Source organism: Poeciliopsis prolifica, unplaced genomic scaffold (assembly GCF_027474105.1).
Source record: "Poeciliopsis prolifica strain line A6 unplaced genomic scaffold, Auburn_PproV2 SCAFFOLD023, whole genome shotgun sequence".
Taxonomy (NCBI): domain Eukaryota; kingdom Metazoa; phylum Chordata; class Actinopteri; order Cyprinodontiformes; family Poeciliidae; genus Poeciliopsis; species Poeciliopsis prolifica.
In genome coordinates, this window is record NW_026562398.1 from 5,490,971 (window position 1) to 5,514,315 (window position 23,345).

The 23,345-nt window shown below is 35.0% G+C and overlaps 1 protein-coding gene across 2 annotated transcripts in view; it reads left to right on the top strand.

The window, feature by feature from the left end:
- Positions 1-23,345, top strand: part of LOC129370372 (metabotropic glutamate receptor 4-like) — a 164,197-nt gene that overhangs the window by 115,813 nt on the left and 25,039 nt on the right. For both annotated transcript variants that reach the window (XM_055046329.1, XM_055046330.1), the window contains exons 4-6: positions 12,013-12,148; positions 14,881-15,035; positions 15,443-15,583. In XM_055046329.1, coding sequence (XP_054902304.1) covers positions 12,013-12,148; positions 14,881-15,035; positions 15,443-15,583 — 432 coding nt within the window. The remainder of the gene's footprint in view (positions 1-12,012; positions 12,149-14,880; positions 15,036-15,442; positions 15,584-23,345) is intronic.

Genomic DNA, 23,345 nt, shown 5'->3' on the forward strand with positions numbered 1-23,345 from the left:
TTATCAGCAGCCATATACCAGAACAGGACAGTATCATACTGTAACTGATAAATGTAGCTGAATCGAACTGATACTTAAGTGGATGTTTTTATTAGAAGGTGATCCACAGCCATGATAGGGGAAAATCAGATTTTGTCAGGTTGTAAAACTGGATTGAAAAGAAGTTAATGTGTCTGTCAGTTCTCCAAATTTTTGTCATGGTCTCTCAGTGAGATATCATACATCACCTGGTCAGAGCTAGGGGAAGAACGGCTCAAGAAATTTAAGGTTATTAGGTTCTTACTCATAACTAAGGTAAACTTTTGTATAGCTGTGGCCCTTCTCCCTGTGTGTAGTGACCCGATCATGAACAAAAGTCACAGGGGTGAACTTCCGAAGTCTGGCCTGACCCTTTGGGAGAACAGACAAGCTTAGTCATTCTGCAGAGACAACACAGAGCCACAGCTTCTCTGCATAAAAAGAAGCAAATACAGCTTGTTCAGGCTAGTGTTAAATATGCCTTGTAGGTATCCTTTTGGTGAAGTAGTCTTTGCACGTCTTGCTGTGGGGAGACCCCTGATCAAAGTCGGAAAAACCTGAAGAGATTGTGTGTCTGGACTTCTAGGCACCTCAGTGTCCCCTTGGAAAACCTGGAGAACATATGAAGAAAAACGCAGCTCTGAGCTCTGCTTGTACAGATGGTTCTGAAAAACATCATGTGATAAAATAATTTGTAGTAGTAGTAGTGCTTTAAATCCTGTATAGCTGGGGTTACTTGCTTTATTCACAAATTTTTCTATAAATTCACATGTGAGTTGCTGTTTGATTCTTTATACATAACTTGTATTTGTAGAAGTTATGTACAAATACAGTAATATAATTCTTGTCAAAATTAACATGTGATGATGAATCAAATAAATAAAAAACATATTCATATAAAAAAAAACTATTGAGATAGATTTTAGAAAAGATTTGTTAAACACAACAAATATCATTATTACCTTCTTTAATTTACTCTAATTTCACACATCACCATGCAAACAAATATCTCATTACCTCCAGGGTATCTCCCCATAACTATATTTGAAAGTCATCAGAAAAAGACAACACAGCAAAGTGGAAAATTGCTTTTTAGTTGATCATTACATAAAATATGGCTTTAATACCATAGTAGTTAAGTCAGCTGTCTTTTAGAATGAAAGAAAGTCACAATGTTTAGAAAAAAGATAAAATAAAAAAAAAATATGGCATGCCTCACCGATAATATCTTATGGTCCTCCATCAAACTTATCTCCGGCATAGGCAATCACAGCAATCAAATGCATGATCTTAATTAATGTGCTTATGCATGAGTCTCCAGTGGTTTTATTCATTAATTATTTTAAGAATAATGAGATTGAACTGACAAACACATTAACAATATATTTAAAGATTGCTTTGAATTCTCAAATGTTATTTAAATACCTTTTAAGACAAATTATGTTAATCTATTTAAAAAAAAAAGAAAGTAAAGAAACTTAATCATGCCTCTGAGATTACAACTACAAACTTTGATTGTAGATGTAGTGTAATTTCTTCACTAACATGTTTAGGGTTAGAAGTGATTTCATTACTCCATTCATCTTAACTGATCTGAAATTTAGTCTGAGGACATTTAATATACTATGTAATACAGAATGCTACAAATAAATCAAATTAAAACATTGAAATGAAATCACATCATAGATTTTATTGCTGCAGCTGGGTCTGTTACAGAAAAAAAGAAAAAAAAACATTTAAAAAAAATAAATGGAAAAAAAAAGTTGCTTTCTATCTTCAGTATTAACTGGATATTCAGAAACAAATCTTCAGCCACATAACCATTTTCTTCTATGTCACATCGTCTGCAATGAGATCCAGCATCATATTTTATTTTATTACACAATGCAGGTTTTCTATTTTTCTGCTCTCTCTGTATAAAGAGTAATCTTCTCTGCAGAATAGATATTTACTCCAGCGGAGCGAAGCCAGACAGCGAGCATGTGTTTGTGTGCTGCTCAGTGATATCTGAGATGAGAAACTTGACTCTCACCAATCTCTCACTAAACACAGTTAAGCCTCATTTTCCCAGCAGCACATGAACTCCAGCCTCAGCACACAAACCAGCCCAAAGCAGCTCCTCAATTTTAACCTGTGCAGTCAGGAAGTCCTCGATAAGTTTCCTGGGGTGTGCAAGAAATGTGTTTAGACACGTTCCTTGTATCTGGAATGTATTTCAAATGCACATCATGCACTCATGTTGAGCACAAACACAACATTCCTTTGATCTAATGGACTGAATACACATGAAAAATGACACTGATGTTTGCTATAACAGAGATAAATTGAAGTTATATGGGGGTGGAATAGGAACTGTTCATCTTCTGTCCTTTAATTTGAAAACCACCCATGTGGTTCCGATATATACGGATTTATAATGTACCTCTTTCATTGTATATGACATTTATTACTGAAGCGATTGTTGCTTGGTGTGAGCAGGAGATGACAAAGTACTGATTTTCATTTGCAGTATATTTTTGAAACAGGATGTAGTAATTATAATAGGATGGTACTGTATTGATGACAACCTAAAGATTTTACTATACAGGACTGATATTGTTGTCAGTCCTGTACAGTGAAATGAGTTCACAGTATTATGAGAGTCATTTATAAAACACTTTAAGCTAGGTCTTTGACATCTTTTTGCTGTCTCTTTGATGGTGAGATTTTAAAGTTAACGCACTGCTGGATTAAAGCCACTAACTCAGAGTAACAGCTAACTTTTGTATGGGTTAGCTGACTTGAGGTTGTGATGAACAAATTACAGATTGTGTATTGGTGTGACCTGCTGGTTGGTAGATCAAGGGCAAAAACACAAGACTATTTCATTTTACTAAGTTGTGCATATTAATGCCATTAACACACAGGGCAGGCTGTGCAGCTCTTTAAAATTCAGATGAGGCTGATTTCTTTGTAGCAGCTTTAAATAAAATAAAACTGATAAGGCATTATAACCCAGTTATGCTGGGTTATAATGCTCAGCATTACTGGGTTAAGATAGATAATAGATTCTATAGGAAGAATCTATTATCTTTCTATAATAGATTCTGAGTTCCACTGCATGGCTCCTTTGGTTATATGATGTTGTCTTAATTTTTGACAGCTTAAAAATGTGTAGGAAAGTGGGCTTTACTTGCAGAAGCAGCTTCAAAAAGAACCACACCTCACCCAGACGAGGTCTATTGCTCTTATGGACTTTACTTGTGTGATGATAATACAAATATGGGCTTTTCAACCATAATTATGGAATTATGAAATAATTACATGTTTGGAAAAAATGTCATGCCTAAACTTCTATAAGTGTTGTCAAAGTGCTTCAGAAATGTTTGAGTGCCACATAAACATTAGAGCAATGAGATAATGTAATTTCTTGATCTCATGGTACATTATGCAAACACTTTTTCTGTGCTGATCAAGATTCACTCATTTCTGCGTAGCAAATAGTTGTAGTGACTATGAGCGCACAGTTCGACCCATATTTGCTGAATATTTTTTGCTAAAATATTCAGCAAGCACACATTCAGCATATTTGATCCCTTCTATACACCCATAAATTGTGTATAGAGAATATAATTTGCATCTCCAGCTGGTTAGGGGTCCATGTAGAAAAAGGAGATAGTGGTTCTTTCTTGGAACTTTGCTCTGCCCTTATGTAGAGCATTCTTACATTTTTCTCAGCATCTATGTGCACAGGCAGGATACTATATGGAGAAATGTTATAAAGAATGCACATTTTTTTATACATGTGACACGACTACAAAGTTTCACAAAATGTATTTTATTTTTTTATGTGTTGACCACCAAATCTGTTTTTAGAAAAAATCTACTACAAATAGGCAACATAAAGCATGCTTGCTTGGGTCTCTAATGATATTAGCATGTCATAGTTTTATTTCGGCTAACATAACAAATAAACCCTGAACACTATTTTGACATTATGTTCGCTGCAATTCAGTTCAAATATAATCATTGCAGATCATTATTGCAATTGTTTACCAACTGACTATAAAAATAATTGTGGTTCAGTTAAGTGTAATAGCCAATCTCATTTGTGTAAAATTACTAGAGTGATTTTAGAAGCCAATAGATACTCCGTGTTATGATGTTATTTATTGTATTAAATGAAAGAAGTTAAGTATTATGCATGTCCCCTCAAAACAGGCACTACAATCTAGCATAGTGTAAAATTCTCTGAAGTGTTTCTGTGGCATCCACTGAGCTTAAGGCCTTACAAAGCAGGGAGATATTGTTCAACATCTAGAAAGGATGCTTTTTAGATGAAGCGCTTAAAAATCATCCAAAGATTAAAGTTTTAATGTTCTGCAGCTTTGAATTAAAGCGTGTTTCTTTATCTATTGCTCTAATAGCATCCCAATAAGCAGGCTTTATACATCGTATAAACCTACACCTTCACCATATCGCCCAGTAGGTGTGCTCCTCTGCAGCACTACTTATACTCTTGAGCTATGCTGCAATTATCCTCAGAGCTACAGTATATTTAATGTTCTTGCAGTTCTCTTTTCCCCACGGTGTCAAATGAAAAGGAATATTATTGTTCCGAGCTATTAAGAGAGCGGAGACTGGTTGACAATGAAGGACTCAAGAGAGCAGGCTAGCAGTCTCTAAAGCAAATGATATTTTTAGAGGAGGATTGCAGATGTAGCTCAGACATTAAGAGCAGTTTAGGACAAAATATTTTTGTTTTCCACATTAGCAAGAAGTTCCAGGAAAGAGACTACAAATGTTACTGTTTGTACTCTGCTTCAGAAAATAAGCAGGTCATTGTCAGATCAAATAAAAAATAAAAATAAAATGAATAAAAAATGCTACATTATGTATTAAAATAATGATTACAATTACACTTGTAGAACAAACAACATCAACTGAACAAACAGGTCAGGTTTCTTCACTGCTGTTTTAAAATAATTTGATTTGTCAGCAATAGTTTCCAGAGTTACATAAAAGTGAATCATATGTATCAAAATAAAGCAAATTACTATGAAATACCATCGTAGATCTATTCAGAATAGGGACAGTGACTACATTACTAGGGCTGCTGTAAACAAATATCTTAGTAATCGAGTAATCTATCGATTATTCTTACGATTAATTGAGTAATGGGATATTAAAAAAAATTATCAAACGAAATATTGGTAAATCTGGCACAACACCAGTGTATCCGATATCAATATCAGTCAAATTTTTCATATTTGAGCATCCCTAACAACATCTAGAAAGGATGCTTTTTAGCTAAAATATTCAGCAAACCCAGTTTAACAATTTCAAACTGAAGTTAAATGTAACTAAATATCCTCTGATTTCACATTTCGAAAATGAAGGAGAAGGGGAGGAAATAGACTACGGGGCAGCAGAACGTAAGTCAGGGGGGAAAATAACCGATAGACCAGGGGACGAACATAAGAACAGGGGGGAGCAATACGAGATGTTTACTGCACCTTTTGTTCGTCACACTCAGAAATTCAACAACCAGTCATGTACCGCCACAATGCGCTCTGCCACCCGTTTGTTCAGACGATATGAAATTTATTGTGTGGTTCTTCCGTAAAGCTACACTTACCTAATACTCGCCCGCCTATCTGCTCACCTGTATAAATTCCCGCATCTCTCTTCCCACCAAGGAGTCGTTTCAGTCCTATACTTTACCTTTTTTTTTACCATTTTTTGTTGTTATTTTTATAAATTGGTCATTATTAAAGCTTGGGAAAAAATATTTTCTTTAATTCTCTATCAATCAATCAATCAATTAATCAAATTTTATTTGTATAGCACATTTCAGCAAGGCATTTCAAAGTGCTTTACATCATAAACACAAGAACACAAAGTCATGCATCATGGAATAAACAATACATTGTCACATATTACATTTCAAATACAATTCTAAACAGGTGTGTTTTTAATTGCGATTTAAAAGAAGTCAGGGTTTCTGCTATTTTCTGGAAGTTTGTTCCAAATGTTTGGTGCATAGATGCTGAAAGCTGCTTCTCCTCTCTTGGTTCTGGTTCTGGGGATGCAGAGCAGACCAGAACCAGAAGACCTGAGAGGTCAGGAAGGTTGATACAACAACAGCAAATCTTTGATTTATTGTGGTGCCAAACCGTAAAGTCTAAAATATCTTTATAAAATAACAATGAATAAGATACATCAGTTCCTGAAAGTAAACACGGTAGTTTTCTCAATAAATAACTGATGTCACAATGATGTCAATTACAGTTATGTAAAATGCATTCCTTTAATTATCACTTTTATTCACCCGAACATGAATAAATGAGACATTTTAAATCCATTCACACCTGCCACTAGAGAGTTAATCATATCTGAATAGCCCTAAAACACATGTGACTTTAGTCAAGACACTTTGAGGACAGTTTTTTTCTGACCACCAACATCCTGGGCTAACTGTGACCTCAAGAATTTTGCAATCTGAATACACTTTGTCCTGGGACAATCCACTGACCTGACATGACTTACCTCAAGCTTACTTGAGGAAGTCTCTCTGTTTTAAAATGAGCTCTGCTTTTGGTTAGATTAACCAGAAGCAGGTAATTAAACTTATTATGAGGGAATAAATACAAGGGTTTTTATAAACTCACATGGTTTTTCTTCAAAGAGAAAAAACATGGTAAATCACAGTTTACTGGATTGATTTTATTGCTCTTTGAATTACCTGAGAGCGTACACATCCATTCTGATCTCTTTTGGGGACGATCACTTTGTGCTGAGGCTATTTGTTTATTTGCATGTAAAGTGGCTTACTGTGATCTGATTACTGATGATGGATTTTAATGCCAGGTGTGAATAGGTGTGCTTAGCGAGGTCTACATTACCTGAATCAGCAATGACACATGTTAATGTCAGGTCTGAGCAGCTCTTTGTTGTCAGCTCTTCTTACAGCCCTGGTGGAACAATGCAATCTATCAGGGGTCTTTAGCCTTTTTAGTGCTGCTTCTTACAATCAGAAATTGAAAGTGTTACATAAACACATGTTCTTTGAAATTTTTCTGTGAACACTACACCCTCAAAAATAGCAATTGGTTCTTGGCATCATGTAAGTAAAATGTGGCTGTTCTGAATTAAAGCAGCTGTCACATAGCCTTAACATTCCTCTGTAATAGTAAATGCTAATTACCGTTCGTATAACTCTTATTTTCCTTTCTTCATTATCAAGTCTCACCATAATCAGTTACGGTTGTTTTGGTTCGAAAGTAGGTCTGCTTTCATTGGGAGTATATTCCTCACTGAAGTGAGCATGAAAATGGGCAGGTTAGTACTCGATGTTCTGATGATGTCATTTGCAGCAACACTCAGCAATGAAGAACCTAAAGGTTGTCCTTTTGATGGACTCAAAGAAACCCAGATTTTTTTTTACTTATGTCTGAAAGACAGTTAAAAGCAGTTCCAGTGACTATAAAAAGTATTCATCCTTTTGAACAATTTACAGTTTTTTTTTTTTTTTTTTTTTTTTTTTTTTACAAAAAAGTGTTGTAAAAAAACACTAATTGATTTACAAAATGTGACTTTTTTGACAAAAAAAAAACATTTTAATGTTAAAGTGAAAACTGAGTTCTACATAATAATGACAAATAATAATAAAACATTTTCCGATTCATCTCAGTCATTGACATTTTAACAGATGTGAAAATTTAATAAACACAGAGCATTAAATATGAAAAGTTGTGGAAGCCGGTCTTATTTAAAGAAAGCAGTACTAGTTAAGACAAGGTAAAAAAGAAAGGGCCGAGTTTTTAATTATATTATGACAAATGTATTAATTTGGTTAAAAAAATAAAGAAAAAAAGACGCCTTCAGACAAAATTTGTTGATGTTATTGAAATAAAATATTTAATGCAAAGCTTGTCTCTAGGCCAATTGAAACCCACTTAAACCACTAGATTAAGACAATATAGAATGGATTTGGAATACAAATTTTTACAAGTAAGGATCTAAAACATTAGACTCTAAGGCAGCTTTCACCAATAAGTGATAGATGGAAATAGTAATAAATAAAGGCAACTCAAAGTTGGTGCAGGTGAAGATAAAGTTTCAGCTCAACAATCATGTTGAGGTTGTGAAATACTCCAAAGTAGAGACTGACTTAAATAATGAATAAGCAGAACCTACAGGAACTGGGGAAAGAGCAGGTCACACAGCACATGGAGTGTAACAGAAAGGTCCAGCAAGTACCAAAGAAAAACAAGAAGATAAATACTGAGGTAATGTACCGGACATTTATTAGGGAATTATTCAGAGGAGCTGTGTGGGAAGAAAACCAAGGAAAGTAAGAGAGGGAATCTGAACGAAACGGCCAAAAATATTAGAAACTAGGGGCAGATCCAATAAAAACAAATCAAGATGTACAAACACAATGATAACTGTTTAGTTAGGAAATAACTAATATGGCAGCACCTTCATAACAATAATACACACAGAAAGATTAACTGAATATAGCAAGATAGATCCAATATAAATGGACTGAAACAAAAACTGAAACCCAAATACCCCAAGGATCATGACAGGCTCTTGTTTAGGGTACTTTAAATCCCACATGTGGGTTTTACATTCCCTGGTCCTTCTGAAACAATACTGCTGCCTGTTTTGTGTTCTATGTGAGAAAAGAGGCAAAGGAAGGGATGAGTGCTCCACTTCCATGCAGCAGATGTTGAGGGAATGGGGGACTAAAATACCAGTGAGGCAAACACATTGAATCGAGTGATTGATAGAGTTTCTGGGAACAGAGTTGCTGGTATGCTGCAGCTAAATTTCCCATGTGGTGTAATGACACAGAGAGGTAGACAGATAAACCTTTTTCCAGTTTTATCAAAGACTCCACAATCAACAGCACATGGTGTACAGACATTAAGTTTACTCCTCTTCAGTTCCACAGTGTGCTTTCACAGGTGCATGGGCAATATCCTAAAACTATTGACCACCATTAGCAATTTACTAACTTTGCAACCCCTGTCTTTAGAGTTATTTATGGCAGACATAGCAAAGAAACCAGATACTTCACCAGTTTTTCAGCACACAGCATGAGTGATTCTACTGTGTCATTTGCTCAGTGTATGTTTTGCAGTTTTTAATAATGAAAACTGAATAATTTGGAAATACAAACATTTTTAAAATATAAATATTCTTCAAAAAGTCAGCTGTAGTTAAAATTAGAGATAAAACATTTTAAAATAAATCAAGCAAGGCACTTTACATGAAAAAAGATTCCATTTATATTAATCTAGTCTGAATCTGTGTAGTACAAATATATTTACAAGAAATTATATTTTCAAAAATATTTTTTTCAGATACCTAATTCACTGAGTTAAAAACATTATTTATGAAGTAATTACACAGTCCTTGTTTACACAATGTTTTAAAGCTTTTATCTCTGCTAATTATAAGGATTTTTCCAATGAAAACCTGACATTTAAGATTGGAATATTACATCAGACAAATCAAAACAGCTTTCTCCATTAAAACAGCTTAATGGAGAAAAGTGGACTTATTGAAAAAATTATAGTATATGTTTAATGTAAGCTGTTTCAATATTGACATGAGTAATTTCAATTAAAACATAAAGTAGTGCACACTCTTAAGAAGCAATCAGTCAGTGGAAGCAATGGTTCATTCAATGATTGACAGTACAGAAAACTTACCCCATAACTAAACACAAACACAAGCCTGTACAGTCAGAAAAGGCTGAATGTATTTCTTCATTGAAGGGACTGCATTAGCCAGCCAACTGGACACACATAATCCAGAAATGTCACTTTCGACTTGTGACATGCGCGACCATAAGAAATCTGAACACGCTGCCTTTCTGAGAAACAAGTGGAACAGAGAAAGCAGACATTTGAGGAAAAAAGAAAACATGATTAAATTTATTCATTGTACAGTCAGAACAATAGTGCAGGTCAGTGACTCAAGCAACTCACTGATTTAACTGGAAAGGACGTGTTGTTCCGAGAAGCAAGGAAGCACAAGACCACTGTTCATTTAATAGACTTCCCTACACTTTACTCATATTTCCCATTTTCTAACTTAGACTCTGACCTTCTTTATACAATGAGGCTGGCTGCTTTGAACTGGACTAAAGCATATTATCCCTGCAACAATTCCTCATTGGGCTAGTTTTCTGTAGAGCTGTGAGAGCAAAATTCATTATCCTCCATACATCTCTGAATCTTGGCAGCATGACACGACTCAGTTGAAATGTTCCACCAGGATTTAAACAGCCTTTGCTTGGTTGCATCTATGGGATGTTTTATGGTATTATGTATGCCAATGCCCAAGAAATATGCCATTGGACACAACATTCCTAGAAAGAAATAAACTGACTAGCTTTATCTGAAATGAAATACATTCCATGTATTATTTTCTGGCTTGCTTTCAAGGTTATGTGCAATCAATAGACAAGGAGCAGAACTTAAAAGTTCATTATAAACTATAGTTGTTGACATGAACAAACCTCAATTATTTGTGCAACAAGAAAAATGACAAAACAGAAAAATAAAACCAGATTGCAATTGGAAAAAATGTATATACTTCCAAATGTTACAATGTTATGGAAGCGTTTTATCAGACTTTAGTAGCAACAAGACTCTCTCAGATCCTCTGACAAGTCTGTAATGGGAATTAATGGGACGCATAATAGCCTAATTAGACCATTTTGTCAGATGAAAGATTTTTAATACCTTACATCACTCATGTTGTGAAATATTGCACCTGCAAGTATTTATCAATGCAACTATCTTAAACAATTCCAAAATAACAGCTTCTTAATGCAGTACATCTGTTTAATTGATCAGTAACACGAATAGTGAGTCATTCTATAAAATGGCAGCAATTCAGCGCATTTAGGGATCTACAGTAAAGTAAAATGTGCATACCAATGAAGCTTTTTTGTCAAATTAAATGCATCTTTTGAAAATTATTTTTTAAGCAGGTATTTTTGATGAAGTTTGTTGTATTTTATATCAATGGTAAGTAGCCTTTGCTTGAACCATTAAGTAAAGTAGTTTTTACTTAATGGTTTTATAATCAAACCATTATCAAAAAAGGTTTGATAATGTTTGTGGGACATTGACCTATATATTGTTTCAGTGAGAGACTTAGCTGAAATAAAATAACCTTTTAATAATATTCAAGTTTATTGAAAATTACTATATATCTTGTGAAGATGAGTTGCTGAAGTTCACACAAAGCATCAGAAAAGGCAAAACCAAAAAACAGGATTTGTGTGAAAATGACAATTGCATGGTTGTTTGAGCCTTATCTGCAGCTCCAAGTACTTTAGAATCTGTTAATTTAGTGTGTTTTTCACACACAACCATTCAGGTTTGAAGAAAAGGGTCAGAGAAAGAGAGTATTCATTTGGTAGTGATTTTGTAAACATGGATATGTTTCATTGGTGTCATTTGTTAGGAGAGAATGGTATGACTGGCTGGTAACATAAAGACAACAGTTGCTGCAATAGCCATTTCACATAGTGAGATATGCAAAATATTTCAGAATGCACAACGCATCAAATTTAGCAGAAGACAACACCAGATGCCACTCCTGTCAGCTAAGAACTTAGGGAATAATTCACACAGGCTCAACTAAATTTGACAATAACAGATTGGAAAAAATGTTGAGGATTGTTCAAACACCACAGGCTACCCGAGTGTTGTTGCTGACCACGTCCAACCATTTTGAACACAGTATGCTTATCTCCTGAATTTTTCTTCCAGCAGGATGATGACCCATATCACCCAATGCAATAGCCAGTGGACACAGATTTATTTGTACTGTTAAAAGACATAAAAGCAACATTTTGCTGCAAAGGATATCCGTAGGAGAAAATATATTGCCACAAAAAACTCATTACATGAAATAATGGGGAATCAATTTTCAATTCCTCAGTCTTTTAAATGTAAAAAAATCTGTTTTCTTTCTTCCAATTAGGCGGATTGTGCATATCCCAGTCAGTGAAAATCCCACGTGAACCAAGAGTTGGAGAGTTCGACAAGATCATTCACCGGCTAAGTGAGAACACCAACGCTCGAGTGGTTATCATCTTTGCCAATGAGGACGACATCAGGTGAGAAAAGTTAAAATGTTCTGTTGATTACTGTTGTTCTGTTGAATACATGTTGATTATATCATGACAGGTTTGCCATGGTCGAATCCTTTCAACATACTGTCAATTTATAACTGGCACTTAAAACTAGTTGTTTTATCTTAAGTTCAATTTACATCTGCACTATTCTTTGTCAAATGGCACTTAAGCTTTTGAAAGGTTTTACTTGAAATTTTTTCAAAGTAAATACAGCAATATTAAGGATTCATTAGAGTGCAAATTCTATTTCTATTATAAATGCATGTCTTATCAATGTTCAATTTAAAAAATGCATGACTATAGTGGCAGTTATTACTAACCTTTAAAAAAATCTTAAAAAGGCAATGATTGTTTTGTTCACATGCAGCACTGTTTTCTTAGAGAAGAATATTTCTTCTAAGAGGTAAATATTCTCCTTCTTAGCCAACATGTTAGCTAATGTTGGCTTTAGCTAACATTGTCTTTCTGTTTCCTGGAGGGCCAACCATTAGTACGCCCTTCCAGGGCCGACAAATTCCCTTGAAAAAGTCAGGCATCCACATGGGCAGCATTACAGCTTCTCTCAGAAGCTTCTTAGCATCTTCCAAATCAGCAATATCATCCAAGTGCACTGGATGATATTGCAGGAGACGATGTTTCTCTCTCGTGAGTCTATAGTTAGTAGGTCAGCATATACGCCATGAAAGTGGGCAGATATGATGGTGTCTGGGTCAGAAGTCCCTCTGCTCACTGACTTAAGCCAGTCCTGATAACAGGTAATAGGCTGGATATACAGTAATTACCAAAGGCCAGTGGGATCACGGTGCAGCATGACTGCACTATCCTTGAGATCAGAGTGACCAGCCAACATCTTAATGATCTCAAAAATCTGCACAGGGAAAGGCAAGACTTAGTTATAAAATGAGAGTCAAGTACAAACAAACAAATGCCTGCATATATTGTTTTGTTTTGGTGTTGAGAGAAAACTAAATATGGTATCTCAAACAACTTTTCCCCCCACACATTAAATTACACATTTTCTTGTTACAGGCAAGAGTTAAAACAAAATTCATATTTGCTAAATGCTAGATTAATCAGATGCAAAAATATTTTTTCTGTTATATTTTATGTTCAGAGGTAAAATTAAATTTAATGACTTGACTTATGCCAGTTTGATTTACAATATTTAAATCAACTAGACACATTGAGACACATGTGCATCGCCGCTTCCTCATGTGACATCATGTAAACATAAAGAATAAATCAGGAGAAATGTCAGAAACATAGTTTTATAAAGCCACCAGACTGCTATATCCTTGAGTAAATTTTCTACATGGCCATGGGTTGCCACATATGCTACATTATGTCCTTTCTATCCATAATAGAGAGGGAGAAGAGCTTAACTGTGATGAAATAGCTGAACCAACTTTAAAACACAGGCACAAACATATAGAAGTTGCAGGTAGAATTTGTTAAAGAAAGTTATTTTGCACAAGAAAACAAGCTCTCAAACAATATGGGGTAATTAGCCATTACCCCTAAGCAAAACATAACAGTTTAAATTTATTTCAGGTGTGTGTGAAGTGCAGAGTGACAACATTATGTTGTTTGGGTTTCCTGCTGTAGGAGGGATTGGTGCACTTAACAAAATATATGGTATCATAACAGACATTTGATCCAATTTTAAAGGGATTTTAGTCTCACTGGCTTTTGAATAAAAAGCCCTGACAAGTGTTACATGTTTACGTTCTACAGCCATAATGTGTGGCTTCTTTAAAGTTTTTACATTCGGTGTTAAAAATCACTCTGAAGAGTTTGTATTGTAAGTTGTAATATTCACACATTTTTAATAATTCAATGGTGCCAGATTCCCCTTGTATAAGCACCAGCTGCCTCGTTTTTTATCATAAGATCTGCTCCTTATTCAGGAGGGTTATAGATGTTTTCAGTTAAGACTCAGAACATAAATGTTGTAAAATATTCTAACATAACTTATTTAAACCCCTAAAAATATCACTTTAACTGTGGGATTTATTCCCTTTTTCAAAAACAGATGGCTACAAGCAAAATTATTTAAAATCTATTACAATTAAAGTTAAGAAGGTATGCCTTGTGCACAAGTTAAAATTGAGATTATTTCATAAGAATGCTGAAAAATGTTAATTAAAACACTTCAACCATCCTGTAAAATCAAAAAAATTAAAATGCACTGTCACAATTTTAGTTAGAAACTGTTTTTCATTTGTTTGTATAGGACAAAAGACAGTGGGAATGGTAGAGGGCATAGAGTAGGCCCAGAAACACATCTGGTTTGTCTTGCTTTGTTCAATGCAATATTTCACACACCAAATCTTTTTGGTTTTGTTTAACATTTCTATCTGAAACATTCTTCATTAAACATTTACAGCAGAGCCTGCTATATGTTCCTAATATTTATTAATTACAATAAGCTTAAAGCTAAGTCTAAGAAGATTTGATTACGTTAATACCACCATAATGGATGCTTTTAAATTTTAGTTCATTGTCATCTAAATTCTACTTGAACTATCCATGTCATTATATATAGCATTTTAACAGGCTCATGGCTTTTTTACTGTTTTGCTGTATGTGGAGTCTGGTATTAGACTCTATTCATTCTGTCCAACCATGCATGTTGCAGGTTGCTCACATTTATACTAAAACACAATATATACAGCATATTAAAAAATGTATTTGTTTTCTGTTCCATCCCACAGGCGCCTACTTCAAGCAGCTAAAAGAGCCAATCAAACAGGTCATTTCATCTGGGTAGGTTCCGATAGCTGGGGTTCCAAAGGCGCTCCAATCCTGAACCAAGAGGAAATGGCAGAAGGTGCTGTTACCATCCTACCAAAACGACAGTCCATTAAAGGTATTCCCTTGTGACTGGTGTTGCAGTGGCGTCATAATATTTTGGTAGCTTTGAAAAATGTTTCAAATAAAATTGATGAGTCATAGAGGAACTTCAAAGAATATGAGTATGTCTTCTACTCTATTTTGAAGTTCATGGCTTCTGTAAAACCTTCTTCAAATCATCCTTATTCATGGTTTCCCCTGTAGGTGCATTTTGACATTTTGCCAATGTTGCTGTTTGGCTCACCGACTGTAGTTCAAAGGAAAGAGTGAAGAAAATTAAATAAATTAAATATGCCAACATTAATACCTGACACAAAAGTGCTAAGAGTTTTTTTTTAATGTATTTTATAATTACATGAAATAATTTGATTTTGTGCTTTGGAAAACAAATTAAAAAAACTTTCTAATTCTTATGACTTTCAGGTTTTGATCGATACTTCATCAGCCGAACATTAGAGAACAACAGACGGAATATCTGGTTTGCAGAGTTTTGGGAGAACAACTTCCAATGCAAGCTTAGTCGACACGCTGTGAAGAAAGGATCTGGCATCAAAAAGTGTACAAGTGAGTTTTCAATGAACGGAAAAGAAGCCTCTTGGTCAATATGAAGCACTCAATCAATAACCAAGTATACAGCTTGGCTGTGTCATGAATACATTATGCTTATGTGGTTTTGTGTCAAAGTTTGTGCCTCTGCTTTGGATGCATGTTTTTTTTTTTTATTTATTTATCAATGGAGGGAATAGTTACACTCTTCTAATGTAGCAGAAAAATATCATTTATGTAAATAAGTGAATGAGAATGTCTAATTCTGTAAGAGAAATGAATGCTCTTGATATACGTGTTGACTATAGCAGCAATCACAAAAATAGGCCCCTGCTTGCAGTAAAACAATCAATAGCATATCAAGTCAGCTCATTGGAAAGAAACTTTTTCATCATTAAAATCATTAGATTCTTCAAACTTGTCTCTTATCTCATAGTGCTTTGCAAGATTGCATTTCTAATATTTGAAGGCAGATACATCTTACATCTGTGCATTTTTCTCAAAGTGTTGTACAAGGATATAGTACGGAATCAGAACAAAAATTAACAGGAGAAATAGACGTACATTTTTTAAGCTTTTCTCTGCTTTAGCTAAAACGAGTCCTCATAAATTAATTGGTCCGTATTGTGTGACAAGAAGAAAGGACCAGAGATTGTTCAATTATTTTTAACTTTTTCAAGATTTCTCTGACATTTGTTGTGCTTACAAGCAAGACCAACACTCTGAATTCCCTCCAGAAGATTAAGGTCCTGCTTATGTGGTTTTGTGTCAAAGTTTGTGCCTCTGCTTTGGATGCATGTTTTTTTTTTTATTTATTTATCAATGGAGGGAATAGTTACACTCTTCTAATGTAGCAGAAAAATATCATTTATGTAAATAAGTGAATGAGAATGTCTAATTCTGTAAGAGAAATGAATGCTCTTGATATACGTGTTGACTATAGCAGCAATCACAAAAATAGGCCCCTGCTTGCAGTGAAAACAATCAATAGCATATCAAGTCAGCTCATTGGAAAGAAACTTTTTCATCATTAAAATCATTAGATTCTTCAAGCTTGTCTCTTATCTCATAGTGCTTTGCAAGATTGCATTTCTAATATTTGAAGGCAGATACATCTTACATCTGTGCATTTTTTCTCAAAGTGTTGTACAAGGATATAGTACGGAATCAGAACAAAAATTAACAGGAGAAATAGACGTACATTTTTTAAGCTTTTCTCTGCTTTAGCTAAAACGAGTCCTCATAAATTAATTGGTCCGTATTGTGTGACAAGAAGAAAGGACCAGAGATTGTTCAATTATTTTTAACTTTTTCAAGATTTCTCTGACATTTGTTGTGCTTACAAGCAAGACCAACACTCTGAATTCCCTCCAGAAGATTAAGGTCCTGATCCCATTTAACCCTGTTGCCCTGCTGCTTTGTCCTATCCCTCAATGTTGCACGTTCATGCCAAATCTAGGGCTTTCTGGATTCTTTCTGGGGAAGAGAATGATTGAGCAAACTGATAGATCAACAGAAGCACATTCACCACTACTGCTTATGTAAAAAGTATATGTTATTCATAAAGTGAACCACAATCGCAATTACACACGTGTACATCTTCATACTAGCTAATCAAATGTATGTAAAACATGTTTTTGCATATCTAAGAGTAGGTTTTAGGATCCCAAAATTAAAATTTATGTAGGGCAATAGCCCTACAGCTGCTGCTGCACATTGATTTTAACATCCATTAGATGAACATCAGACAATAAAACATGGACACAACTGCTTCTCAAAACCCATAAAATTATACTCCAGTTTCTTCACTGTCTCAAGCACAGTAGCACAAACCTCAACATGACAAATTTATTGCTACCTCTGAATAGAGGCATCTCTCATCAAGATGCCACTTAGGCACTTTTCTTCAGAGTTATTAATGTATTGCCAAACTACTCCTGTCCTTAAATTATGACTTGGGGTGAATTAGACTTATTTGAACAAAATCTGGACCAAATTGGATGCTGTGTATTTGGAAATGTATTGAACCTCTTGCTCTCGCAAAGTTGGCTGATATAAAATATGTCATAAACGTCTCGCTTTAAAAATGAAACATGCGAATAGATTTTACTACGTGCAGAAACTTTTAACTACAATCATTTTGTCTGAGTAAACTGTGTGGAAACAAATAATGCATTCTTGTATTGTCTCCAAAGGAACCAGAACTTTCAACAAGGACATAAAAAAAAGAAAAAATATTGCCTACGGCTTTCTTGCACAAAGGTTTGAGATGCTCAGTCTGGAATGAAAATGTGGCCTGCAAAAAAGTTGCCCTGCAAGAGTCTTCTCCTTCACTGCTAATAAAGCCTTTTAGTCAATAATAACAAACAATTTTATGCATGTCAGAGTAGCTTTCTCCATATTTTTAAGGATTAACCAATCATTATTTCCACTAATTAGTAGCAAATGAACAAAAGGTTAACCACTAAATATTGGATTGTCAACTTGCTTCACAACATTGTGTCCAATGACCAACACAAAGTAATACCTTCTGCAACCCTTACTATCAGGAGAACACTTAATTTGTGAATGATTTTTGTATTTATCAGTAGTCATGGTGGCTGCTCTTGAGCTAAATTGCTGCTGCCCTTTTCTTCCTCTGAGAAGCCTCCTGGGCATAATAAAATCTTAAGAGCAAAGGGTACAATGATTCTTCTCAGAGCTATTTGCAAGTTCTCTTCCTCTACTCTGTTTTGTTCTATTTGAAAGCACAGTAATTTCTTCTTCCCCTCTGTGAAGGCACATGAATTTGGTTAGTATATGATTCAAAACAATGCAAGAGAGTACAGCATGTACCTCAATTCCTAAAATTCACCATTCAGCATTCTTGTGTTTTGAACTCTTGGCGTTAACTGAGCAAATTTCTGAAATTCTAAAGTTCAAGTTGTCAAGGTTTATATGTATATATTAATAGCAAAGTGAAATGAGTGAACATGTTACTGCTTTTCATTGTCATATTGGAGCTTTACAGTTTGGATTCACTTCACAGGTAACATTTTTATCATATAGGTTGTTACATCTTTTAAGCCAAGGAATAATGTCGATCATTGTGTGAAGAAAAAGCAGTGGAGATGTACAATTCACATCTTAATATATCTTCCAGTGTTCCTTTTATCTGTGCAAGGACAAGACTTGTGCAGTAGATCTACATTTTCTCTTTCATTCTACATAGACTTTGACTAATACATATCCCTCAACCTAATTTTTACCAACTTTAAACCGTGATATGACAGTCGGAATGGATCGGATTTCTTCATTTCTGACTATCTACAAACCTCGACAAACTTAGACCTTAAAATTCCTCTCATCACATTCAGTTCTCTTCATCGCTGCACCTCTTTTATTTAAAGGATGTTACTGTTTAACTCTGCATCATTTTCATTTTCAGATTTCTTTAGTTTTGCCATGTTACTGCTCTTACTTTTAGGGTGACTGTCTTACTACTGCAATAATATTGTAATTTAGCTTATCTTGCACATTGTATGACCTGCAGAAAGCACTTTGAGCTGAGCAGCTTGAGTAGTTCAAAAGTGCTATGCAAATTTTGGTGAATTCAACCACGTAGGGCCGCTCCATAAGGTAACACCTGCATGACATAATGTCATCCATTTCACAAGCTTTGACTCAGTCAATAATTGTTCTCTCAATAAGATTTGAAAATCCCCAACTTTTAACTTTTATGAAATAACACATTTTTAAATATTTCATTGCAGATGACAAAAGCAAGTCCGTATTTTAGTTCTGCATATCAAATCTGATGACACATTTTAACTATCTTCTTGACTCAGTATTCACATATATGCTCAGTTAATAATACAGGTCACATGAACATTGAACTAACATAAAGAATAATGTTTTTTTTTCTATGTTTAACAGCATAGCCTCATCTTTGTGTATAAATCACAATAGAGTGTGTTTGCCAGCATTATCTATCTGCAATGATGTAAAGAACTTTCAAATGCCTTGGTGCTGAAATGTGCTATACAAATAAAATTTGATTGATTGAATGATAGTTAACATGAACTTGGTGGATTTTAATATGTTCATTGCTGTGCTGTTTCCTGAATGATGTATTATCTTAATATTAACTAAGCAATTTTGGGAGTTACCAGTTTTTTCACGAGTTCCATGTACTTTATAAGTTAAGTTTAATGATTAACCTGGAATTTGATGAGTAGTTGACCAAGCATGCAGCAGTGAACAGTTAATTTCATTCAGTCTTTTTTATACTTTAACAGGACGAAGCCTCCAGCACAGCCTGGCAAAGTTTTATAAGCTAGAATTATTGAAACATGTCTTCTTTTGTTTGCTCTTTCCTTAATTGTATCACATTTAATTTAGTTTCTCATTTGGATGTCCTTGTAAAATTTCCCCTGGTGTTTCTTTTGTTTGGAGATGTTTGACAATGTTTTCCTACACACATCAATACTTGAGATTAAATGATAGCTTTGAACAATATCGTAACAGTCAACTGCTTGATGCCTTTATTCTAAAAATGTCATAGGAAACTATGAGATTATACAATTATAAAGATTGTTTGAAAACAACTTTTGCTTTTCTTTAAAAATCAGATTTTCTATTTTTGATAAATCAGAAATCAGCTGTGACACAAAAGCACTGCCAAGGAGCTTTTATCAGAAATGATCAGAAAGATACAAGCAACATGTTTCTTAAAACGTTTAACATTTTGAGGAATATTTCTTCAAAATAATATGGAAAAATCTCATATGAAATAGTTTCTTGTGAAAAATAAATTTTTGCATCCTAATACAAAATATATCTTTTTAAAAGAATGAGCACAGTTCTGAGGATGCCAGTATTGCGGCGTCTTCTTTAATTAAATTTTTAATTTGCACCAGGCTGTGGTAAAAATGACAGTCTTGCGAAGGCCCACCAGCTTTTGTTGACACAGTTTGAGTGAAACAAACCTTCAGTCACTGCTGATGTGAATCCCTGCGAACATGAGTCATCAAGGCTAACAGAAGCAGATAAATGCCTGAAAAGAATTAAACATTTGATCTGGGCAATGGTAATTTAACATTTACCTGGAATTTGATGAGTAGTTGACCAAGCATGCAGCAGTGAACAGTTAATTTCATTCAGTCTTTTTTATACTTTAACAGGACGAAGCCTCCAGCACAGCCTGGCAAAGTTTTATGACCTGCATCTCTCTTGAGATGCAGGTTTTTCAAGGTTTCAACCCTCTGATGCATACTGTAAGTGGGTCCTTTTGGACCCGGTGAAGTCATCTTTTTGCAATATCTTTGTAATGAAAAGTTTTCATCACTTCATACCATACAATTAAATATTTGAATTTACCTTTTACACATTTTAAAGAATAGAATGTTTTATATTACTACCCCATAGTTCCATAAGTGAGTCCAAAATGTATTTTCTATGGCATTTAATGGGAATCTTTGTTTCTTACCAATTGTGACTATCAGGAACATGTTTTTTGTGAAGCATACACACTGAGTCCTAAGCCTCCCCCCTGAATAATAATATTTTACACAGCAAGAACTTTTACATTTAATTATTATCTTTATTTTTACCTCACAAATATGTGTGTGTGTGTGTGTGTGTGTGTGTGTGTGTGTGTGTGTGTGTGTGTGTGTGTGTGTGTGTGTGTGGGTGTGTGTGTGTGTGTGTGTGTGTGTGGGTGGGTGGGTGCGTGCGTGCGTGCGTGCGTGCGTGTGTGTGTGCTGTTACAGAGTTATTGTCACAAATCAACCTGTTAGCCTTCTTTGAAGTTAGCCAACACTAGTTACCTAACCAAGCTAGCAAACCTTACTTCTTATACTTTATTGTGCATATATATTATTTGTGTATGAGTGTCTGTGTGTCTCATATATACAGATGGATGAGAAAACCAAAAGAGAAAATGTGTTGAATGACATGCAGAACTTGTTGATCAATGTGTTCAAGGTTCTTTCTTTTATTATCTCAATAAATAAAATAAAAATTCATAGCTATAGCTGAAAAATAATAGAGTGCCTTTTCTGGGTCGGGGAGGATGTCCTGCCCCAAGTGGAGTGGGAGATCGACAGATAGATTGGCACAGCGTCTGCAGTGAAGCAGACACTGTACCAGTCTGTTGAGGTGAAGAGAGAGCTGACATAAAAAGCGAAACTCTTGATTTACCGGTCTTAGTTTCTACTCTCATCAATGAGCATGAGCTTTGGGTCATGTTCGAAAGAACGAGGTCACGGATACGAGCAGCCACAATCAGTGTTAGTTTTTTAGGGTGTCTGGTGCTCATCTGGTGCTCCTTCATGTCGAGAGGAGCCAGATGAGGTGACCCGGATATTTGATTAGGATGCTTCCTGGTCACCTCTCTGGTGAGATGTTCCGAGCACAACCCACTGAGAGGAGGCTCAGAGGAAGACGCAGGAGACACTGGAGGGACTATATTTCTCAGCTAGCCTAGGAACACCTTGGAATTCCAGCATCTCTTCACCACTTCGCACCATCCAGGTGGCAAAAAACACATGTGCTTGTTCAGTGCTCATAACAAGCACTCACTTGTGAAGCACTTTTATCTAGAGAACTAGAGACACTGTGAAAGCCCAACTTTTTTACAAACTGCGCTCTAACCAGATGTACATAGGGTGTTTTCCCCCAGTTTCTGGGGAAACGCGAATCAAAGAGCTTTCAAGTAAAACTATTTTTTAAACACATGCGCATTTAGTTTAAAAGAACACCAACTAGTGGCATGGCGAACACATTACACCTTTTCGATGTGTTCCGTTACTATCTAAGCAAATTAGAATGTCTTTATCTAAATGTGTAACCAGAATCATCTAGAAATGGGAATGTATGGTATAGTCATGGGATCATGTGGCTATACAACATAAAGTAAGCTAGTGAAAAGAAAGTGCAAATGGAGAACAGTCTGTTTGGATGTGTAGTCGGATCCAGGAGTGATGTGATTATGATGTGATGCATTTATAAATTCAGAATTCTCATAATTATACTTTTCAGCCATTCATTTACCATGTCTGGTTTCTGTCAGTAGAGACTTAACAATGAATGTTTCATGTCAGTGATGTAAAAGTCGGATAAAATGCAGCATGACTGTTCAGACTACAGATGTGTTCAATATTGGATATGTATCCAGATTTATATCACATAATGAAGTGGTATAAATTAGATTTTTTTTCATGGTTGAAAAGATCAGAATTGGCCAGTCTGCCATGAAAATAGCAGATTTTTGTTGCATTTTGGTCTCCATATTTTTTTCATTTGGATAGAGTTTTTTTAGTTTACCTCCCTTTGTGTTAATTAGATTCTCTGCAATCCTCTTGTCTTATTCAGTTTATCCCTCAAAGCTTGTTTTTGTTAGATTTTTTTCCCCGTTGTTCATTTGTGTATTGGTTCTGATACATCTCTGCTCCTCTATTAATTATCCAGCCTTCCCCCAGTTCCCTGCTTAGGTTCTCTCAAGCTGTTCTGTATTCTGTTTATTGTACTCACCTGGTTTCCATGTAACAATCACTTCTCCACAGTATTTTAGCTTTTTGATTTTATTGTCTCACTGCTGAACTCTTTCAATATTCTGTCGCTCCTATGCATTGGTGGCATTGGCATTTGTGATCAGTATGTAGACAGTTTCATTATTAAATCAGTTTTTCCATTATACTCTATCTGCCCTTATCTTTGCACATCAGATGTCATAACATATTACATGTTAACGTGAGATGATGTTCTTGTACCAGCTTTCATTAATTAAAAAACTCCCTGT